The sequence below is a fragment of the Carassius gibelio genome, chromosome A10 (genome assembly GCF_023724105.1).
Source record: "Carassius gibelio isolate Cgi1373 ecotype wild population from Czech Republic chromosome A10, carGib1.2-hapl.c, whole genome shotgun sequence".
Classification (NCBI taxonomy): Eukaryota; Metazoa; Chordata; class Actinopteri; order Cypriniformes; family Cyprinidae; genus Carassius; species Carassius gibelio.
The window spans coordinates 22,365,007-22,373,482 of record NC_068380.1 but is presented as its reverse complement, the minus strand read 5'-3'; the positions used below and the strand labels follow the sequence as shown (position 1 = coordinate 22,373,482).

The 8,476-nt window shown below is 40.7% G+C and overlaps 2 protein-coding genes across 4 annotated transcripts in view; one reads left to right on the top strand and one right to left on the bottom strand.

Annotated features, from left to right (window-relative positions):
* The first annotated feature begins 954 nt into the window (after positions 1 to 954).
* Positions 955 to 8,476, top strand: part of LOC128021567 (protein NLRC3-like) — a 40,944-nt gene continuing 33,422 nt past the window's right edge. Inside the window, exon 1 of one of the 3 annotated variants that reach the window (XM_052608884.1) lies at positions 955 to 1,094. The gene's annotated coding sequence lies outside the window, so the exon portion shown is untranslated. The remainder of the gene's footprint in view (positions 1,095 to 8,476) is intronic. The other 2 variants (XM_052608883.1, XM_052608882.1) reach the window with 2 other exon arrangements.
* On the bottom strand, positions 4,270 to 8,251 carry LOC128021580 (uncharacterized). Its single transcript, XM_052608897.1, has 6 exons — positions 7,626 to 8,251; positions 7,075 to 7,398; positions 6,748 to 6,999; positions 5,567 to 5,738; positions 5,279 to 5,427; positions 4,270 to 5,174 (listed from the first exon to the last, which is right to left on the bottom strand). Exons 3-6 carry the CDS (start codon positions 6,875 to 6,877, stop codon positions 5,008 to 5,010), a joined length of 618 nt encoding a protein of 205 aa, XP_052464857.1. The 5' UTR covers positions 6,878 to 6,999; positions 7,075 to 7,398; positions 7,626 to 8,251; the 3' UTR covers positions 4,270 to 5,007.

Sequence of the window (8,476 nt, the reverse complement as noted above, 5' to 3'; positions counted from 1 at the left end):
CATGATGCTGAACAAAATGAACTGTGGTTGTTTTACACATGAACATAAAATGAGTAATGGACAAAAGGTCACATCTGTCAAGAACTTGAATCTGCTCAAAGTGCCCCCAAAGTGTTTGGACGAATTTAAACATGATGATGTTTCGTCAACAACTAAGTTTTTGCAACTTTTTTGAGATACTCTCACATACTGGTAATGTGGTTTAAGTGGTACATTGTCCTAATTAATTTTCTTTCTCTTTTGCAGGTCTAAGCCAGCTACAATGAAGCCACAAACGCAGTTCATAGTTCCTGTATTTCTATGCATTAATGAATAATAATAAAAAAAAAATTATGTCAAGGTTTTGTGTTAATTCCAGCTCATGTTGAGTATTCTGTGAATATTTTTTTTTAGGTGCATATTCTTAATTCTTTGCAAATTAATTAATTCTTTGAAAGGCTGGTATGTAGTTTAAATAAATACAAATGATATTCTTGACAAAACCTAATGTGCTAATAAAGACCAATACAAACTTGTAATGGAACCATCAGAACCTATACAAACTTGTAATGGAAACCCATACAAACCAATAAATCCTAATGGAATATGCCCAAAACACACTACGTAATGGAAACCATTTGGTAATGGTTTTAATGGTTAATTGCTGATAGTTTGTAAATGGTTTTGTAATGGAAACCATTAGAATTTCTGTAATGGTTTTTATTGTTTTCTTTTTCAGCAGGGTTATTACTTTTATTGTATAAAATACAAATAAAAGCAGTTTTCTTGTTTCTTCTTATTTCAATTCAAGTTGAAATGTAAAGAAATGAGAGTATATCATAACTATGTCAGAAATCACACACACACACACACACACTAAATGTCTGAAGGTGCAATAACCTGTTTAAACACGTTGAGCCCTGCCTGACATTAGCACACTGGCCCCGCCCTGTAGGATGATTGACAGCGTAGCTAGGAAAAACGAAAGTGAGGAGAACGGTAGGAAAACAGCACACTCGACTCACACAAAACCTTAAAAGAATTAATCCTAACGTCACACACTCAACACAACAGTTCAGAACGGGAAGTAGAAAAATCTTCGAACAGAATCTGAGGTTAGTGTTTCAACTTTCTCTAGCTGTGCTTCTGAGACTTAAATGATGCACTGAAGTCCTTTTGATGGTTTTATTGAAAGCTCTTCATGTCAAGTAACAAAACTCGTTCGGTTCAGTCCCGGCTGTATTCTTAATCGGGCCCGATCCCAGGTCAGTCAGAGGGTCAGAAACCGGTTGTATTCTCACTCGGGCCCGATCCAGGGTGAGTCAGAAGCTGGTTGTATTGTATTCTCACTCGGGGCGATCCCGGGTCAGTCAGGGGGTCAGAAGCTGGTTGTATTCTCACTCGGGGCGATCCCGGGTCAGTCAGGGGGTCAGAAGCTGGTTGTATTCTCACTCGGGGCGATCCCGGGTCAGTCAGGGGGTCAGAAGCTGGTTGTATTGTATTCTCACTCGGGGCGATCCCGGGTCAGTCAGAAGCTGCTTGTATTCTCACTCAGGCCCGTGTGTCTCCTCATGCTGATCAGTGAGAAGCAACTAAAGCAGCAACAGAAGTGATGAACTTTGTGGTTGTGTGTGTTGTCATCAGATTCATTTGGTTTGGCAGTGATGGGCATCTATAAATGTAAAGTCTTCTTACATTTAGAAACTGTAAAAGCAAGGATAGGCATGATCTCAGACACACTGATGCATATTAGTTTAGCTGCAGTACATTCTCATCATAAAATCGCTGAAACTGGCTGATGTTTAAGTATGTGATTATTTGAAAACAATGATCTTCTTATACATAAAAGTACAAACAAACCTTCTTCACTCTAACATCTTAGAAAATCTGAGAATATAGTACTATAGAAATATGGAATAAAAACAACTTGCATTCATAAAAATAAGGTTGTGGAAACAGAAATAGACACAAGGCTTTCTCCACGCTGGAGTGCCAGCTCAGTTCCGCCGAATGCTACTCAGTGTTTACCTGCTGAAAAACGTATGTTTTGACGCTGGAATACTGGTTTATGCTGGACCTTTGCTGGTTTATGCTGATTTATTCTGGTTTATTCTATAAACCACCAGCATCCCAGCGTCAAAACATACCTGACCAACGTATGCTGTTTTTTTCAACGGGGTATATAATCCATAGCTAAACAACTAAATGGTGTGAACACAGTATACTGTAGTACATATTTTCTTTTCAGTAATAAGTAATTAATTTGTTGACTAGATGCTGCATTGGTGGAGAAGGGAGAGCAGTATGCTATCAGGGCTGAGAGGACACGTCCTGTGTGTGTGATACCTGCAGCTAACATCTTCTTATTTTGTTTAGATAATCATTAGGGGTTATAGAATAAAAGCAATGAAAGTGTGGTACACACATAATATCCAAACGTAATTTCAATGCTATGGCCCTTTGTGTAGATAATTAAAGATGGCCATCTAGTTAGTGTGTGCTAATTTCAACATCAGTTTCATTTGCTCCCTAAGCATTTAAATAATTTAGGGAAAATATTTAAATAGTCCTGTGAATGCACTTAAAAAATGCAGAATCAAATTGTTAATCAAATCAAATTTATTTGTGCATGGAATGGAATAGAAAAACCCATGAATCATGATTTAAAATCAATTCGCTGTCTACCCAAAGATTCACCACCCTACTCCTACAGTATCAGAGAGAAAATTAAGTGATTACAACAAAATATATATTCTTAGAATTAGAATGTCCAATGTCTAGTTACTATACCTGATCAGATCTAACATCTAACAACAAAATCCACTGTTGTTGGCACACATGAAGAGCGAAGAGAGGCTGCTAAAGGCAGTTCAACATTGCAAACATGAATACAAAGTTACAATCTGCTTCTTCTTGCCGACAAATTCATACAAAATATGTCAAAATACCAGTCTTGAAAAGTGTGTTCGAAAAAACTGTCAGTTATGTCTTAAGTGAAAGTAAACTGTTGAAAAAAATGGGATGTGTATATTGGATGCATTCAACTTAAGTCTCTTAAAGTGCCCGTGCCTAATTAAGCTACCAGCTGCTGTAATGTTAATCCAAGTGAATGAAGGAAAATCACTGCCCTTGACTGTATTACTTTGTAGTTTTAACAATAATTAATGCACAGTCAAACCAACAATTATTCAAACACCAGATATAATTAGTATTACTAGTAGGTGCAGGACACTATATGGTAGGGCTGCAAGATTTGTCGTTTAAACATCGATATCGTGATGTACGAATCCACAATAGTCACATCGCAAGATGTGCGATGTAGGCTGTCGTAGTTGATCCGTTATTCATTAAAGGGGGGGTGAAATGCTATTTCATGCATACTGAGTTTTTTACACTGTTAAAGAGTTGGATTCCCATGCTAAACATGGACAAAGTTTAAAAAATTAAGTTGAATGTTTGAAGGAGTATTTTTGTTCCCAAAATACTCCTTCTGGTTTGTCACAAGTTTCGGAAAGTTTTTTTCGAGTATGGCTCTGTGTGACGTTAGATGGAGCAGAATTTCCTTATATGGGTCCTGAGGCACTTCTGCCGGAAGAGCGCGCGCTCCCGTATAGCAGAGCACTGAGAGCACAACAGACTTCACTGACCAGAGCGAGAGCGTCGCCAAATGTCACAAAAGAAGTGTGTTTTTGGTTGCCAGGGCAAGACAACACTGCACAGATTACAAAAAAAAAAACAATATTAAGGGACCAGTGGATGGAGTTTATTTTTACAGAGCATCAACGGAGTTGTGCAAGTGTTTTTGTTTGTTCCCTGCATTTCGAAGATGCTTGTTTTACAAACAAGGCCCAGTTTGACGACGGATTTGCGTATCGTTTATTTCTTAAGGATGATGCAATCCCAACGAAAAAGGGTCACGATCGTGTGTTGGAACCGCAGGCGGTGAGTAAAACTGCTTAAAATATCTCTGCCTCCTTGTTAGTGCGTCCGCCTCCCATGCCGGAGACCCGGGTTCGAGCCCCGCTTGGAGCGAGTCGTTGCTGCTGCTGCTCTCGTTCAGTTTCAGCCTCGGGATCTGATTCTGGATCATAAATAAACGGCTGAATCTGACTGTAAGCCATGGTTCGTTTTGGATGATGGTTTTTCCATCACAGTAATGTCACAGTTTCCACATGCTCTCAACGCAAAGTAGGTTTCCAACCTACTTACAGTTTTAAACTTAAGAATCTTTCCTACTTATCCCTAGGCAACACTGCGTACAGGCAGGCTATACACTGGGCTTATGGAGTTTTAGGCAGGAGTATAAGGAAGCCTCTACCCTCTTGTGTGGTTTCAACCATCAGACAACAATTTCAAAGTGGTGACCAGACCTATCAGGGCTTTCAATGGCCTCGTTTGGATGAAAATGAATAAAAATAATTGCTTACTCTGTTGTGATCCCCAAATTGCCCTTAAAATGTTATAAAGTACACAGAACACATGAATTTTGATAAGAAAACACAGTTTATTGGCATTACTTGTAACGGTTACTGAACATTTACTGAACAAGGACGAAGATTACTGACCTGAAACGTTTGCACAGTTTCTTTTGTTTCTCTCTCTCACACACACACGCAAAAGCACATCAAGCAGACACACAGTGAGCCCAGACAACACCGCAGAGGTTAACAAGGCACAGGTAAAATGATTGGTAAATTATTTTTAATTACATACAACACATTTCATGCAAATAACAGACAGAGGAGCAGACATGCAGCATGCAGGACCCCTTGAATGGGGTACAGCGACAATTATTGCCACTTACAAAGACGGAAAAAAGTAATAATTTTGTGTAAAGTAAAACCAAAGCAATAGCACACAAAGAAAAAACAAACCATGCAGCATGCAGGAAACCACCACCAAATGAGATGACAGGGACAGAGGGAAAGAAGATAACTAACAACTAAAATAAATACTTACAACTAAATCATTGGACTTGTCTGTGGAAAAAATAATAATAATGTGAAATTAGGTTTTTGTGTAACGTGACTACCGGGCTAGGTAGAGGCTGACGGCCTCCTCCTTAGGAACCTGTTCGAAGGATTTGGCGATGGGGGCGGGTGCATCGGAGGACAAATTGTCGCTAACCTCTCGAAGAGCTGAAGGTGAATTGGTGTAGCTTTCCCGAAGGGCCTTCATTAATGATGTTGCATAACCTGCAGACATAATAATAATAATACTGTATAAAGATCATTGCCACTGATCACAGATGTCTCGTGCACCATCTCAAAATATGATAGAACTGCATGACACTGCTTACCGTATGAGGCTGCCTCTTTGATGGGAAGCACCACATGGGCACCTTTTTTGAAGCGCGGATACCGCACGCAGTACTTCTCCGTCCCATCACTTCTCCGTGCTGTCTCGCGGTTGGCATTGTGATTATAATGCAGCGCCGCTAAGAGAAGCCTACAAAATAACACATTTGAGAATTTTTTTTAACTTGGTGTATGCATGACAAAATACTACAATAGGCATGATAATAGGTACTATTATTACTATAAACGGCATAATAATTGGCAGTATTATTCCATTGGATAGCACTGACCTGCTATACATCCCAAGGTATGAAAACCCTGTGTGCTTGGGCGCAAAGTGCAAGATGAGGGAGTGGTAAGCCTCAAGGGAGAAGGTCTGGTGCTGTGGAGACAGCTGTCGAACATCTTTCAGTAAGGCAGTCCTCATGATTATGTTCTCCAACTTTACTGCTGCCAATGAGCCTGCAAGACCAAGACAGGGAGGCAGACAGATACACATATGAATTATAGCAAACATAAACAGTAAACAAAATGTTATGAGATTGCCAGTGAATGAAAACATTTCATCACAAAGGTCACATGTCAATAGGGGTGTGCCGGTTTCAGAATTGGTGATGACGGTTATGACGTGAGTCTAATGTGACGGTTCATAACATAACCGTCGGGGGGGGGGGGGGGGGGATTTATGCTAGTGGATCTGTCGTAGAGTCAGTTGGTTGTTCTTGGAGATAGCGGGTTAACTGCATGTCAGCGCGCGCTCGGATCGGTAAAGGGGCAGAGATTTCAGACCTCCGTTTATTAAGGAGATGTGTCACAAAACTCATCATCCGCGCCACAGTTTTTTGAGCAAATTTCAAAGCCGCACCCGTCTGTTCTAGAAAGGATGCAGCAAAGATATTTAATGCTAATGTATGAGGCATAGGCCTACGCTGAGTTTCATTTACGATGAGATGTGCTCTAGTTCACAGTGCAGTGCAAGTGAACGCGGCACGCTCGTGCTTCCATGTCACGGTTATCATTGTCTGCTATATTTGCTTTTTATTTATTAAAATACATGCAATTGGTTGATGAAACATTTATTAAAATTAAGATAAAATTTGTACAAAACGAAATTCATTTTTAAGAAAGGTTTTCTACAAAGCAAAATTTAATGAAGTGGTAAATATGTCTGACGATTTACAAAACTTCATTAAGTGGTAAAAACCATGTTTCCCGATATATTGCGGATCTTATGATCCTATCTAAAAAATGAAAATAATTTTTGATAAAAAATGTTTGTAAAAAATATTTTAATGACACGGTTTTGCCGGTTATAGAGTTCTAATGACGGTGTTCAACTATAACCGCCGGTCTCACGGTTATATACTAACCGTCACACCCTTACATGTCAAAGCATCCAAACAATCACTCAGACAGCAAAGACAACAAAACTGTAGAGCGTGCATAATTCTACATACTGTGTGTACTGTACCTGGGTCCAACCACTCTTTGTTGCGCTGATCCCCATCTAGAGGGCCATGGGCACAACTGGAGAAGGCAGGGGTGTCATGGTCATGAATGTCCTGGATGTGGTTGACTAAACTTCTCCATTTGGCCTCCATGACCGCTGGGTTGCCATCTGGGGTTGAGGCTGCAGTCCAATAGAGGTGATTCACTATAGCAGGCCTCCACAACTGTAGTTGGTCACACTCTTTTGAAGCTGCATCCAATGCCTTCCCCAGACCTGTTTTAGAACAAATGGTATTAATTGATATGCAATAACAAAAACTGATTCAAGGTTCCAACAATGGATACATACTTTTGGCAATGTGCCACACATCAAAATAATGACGTGTCCCTTCAGGGCTCAGCTCCTCTCTCACCCATTTGGCAACCTAAGGAGAAATAAACAAACTTTTGTGGATGATTGACCTGTGTGGCCCTCAGTGCATCAGCAAACCACAAACATCCAGCTTCAATGCAATTCAGATATTTACATTCTACACTTCATTTTTATTGTAAATAACTGGCGATGACGGTCCGCGATCAGCGTTGCCAAATGCAGGTCCTTTCCCTTCAACAGGTCAACACTGCGCTTGAGCCCTTCAAGCTCACACCATGAGCTGTTGGGGACCTCTGAGCTCTGCAACATGACACAACAGTGTAAGTGTAGAATGCTAGTGGTGTTGAAGGAGGCGTGGATGAACCGACGCGTTGCTGGTCCAGGTATTATGATACACTGTACTCTAGTTAGGCAATACACAATAAAGCTCTATGCATCGTTGTACTAGTGGAAAGATGTTATATTAAGATACAATAAGTTTACCAAATTGCAGAGTTCATTTCTTTGTCTAATAACATCAGGTTTACCTGAACAAGCTGAACATCCACCACCTTGTTCACTCTGTCCTCTATCAGAGAGTAGGATCCATACTTCGCGCAGTGCCCAGGAGAATCTGACCTGGAATTAATTACAAATTTGAATTATGTTTCAAGTTTTTAATAATCAAGGTCTGTAAAGACAATCCACCATGTCATCTGCAAATGCCAACTAAAGCCACCCTACATGATAACAAATAACAAAATCAAAACGTGCAACTGGTCTATGAGCTCTCACACTGGTTTACCTACAGTCACCAGCAAGAACTAGCCCGCCATCCATTGCCCGTAGGTCACTAAAACCTGAACGATTACAGGGATAGTGTAGCGGCGCTGATGGTGAAAGAAACTGCTCGCACTGATGCACTGCAGGCCAAACAGAGTCAACATTCTTAATGTCTGGGTGGCCAAACATCCAGTGAAATGAATGGCCCCGCTTAACAGGCGGTTGCAGGTCGGCATGTTCCTTTGGAGCATTGGTTGATTTTGCCAGAAATGGTGGTACAGGATGCACAGACCTAGATATGTAAAGAAAAAGAGTAATCAACAGTATATCAGGATTCAATATAGATTAAGTACTGTACATTACTGGTTTCATGTTTTCAATGAAACACACATGACCAATACAGTATAACGGGAAGTCGTGGCCTAATGGTTAGAGGCTTGGACTCCCAATCGAAGGGTTGTGGGTTCTAGTCTCGGGCCGGACGGAATTGTGGGTGGGGGGAGTGCATGTACAGTTCTCTCTCCACCTTCAATACCATGACTTAGGTGCCATTGAGCAAGGCATCGAACCCCCAACTGCTCCCCGGGCGCCGCAGCATAAATGGCTGCCCACTGCT

Coding starts and splice junctions, on each gene's coding strand:
- LOC128021580 (XM_052608897.1), bottom strand. CDS start 6,877: ATGGAGGCCAAATGGAGAAGTTTAGTCAACCACATCCAGGACATTCAT. Junction 5,428..5,566: donor TACCTTGGGATGTATAGCAG/GTCAGTGCTATC, acceptor GTTATTTTGTAG/GCTTCTCTTAGCGGCGCTGC. Junction 5,175..5,278: donor CAAAGAGGCAGCCTCATACG/GTAAGCAGTGTC, acceptor TTATGTCTGCAG/GTTATGCAACATCATTAATG.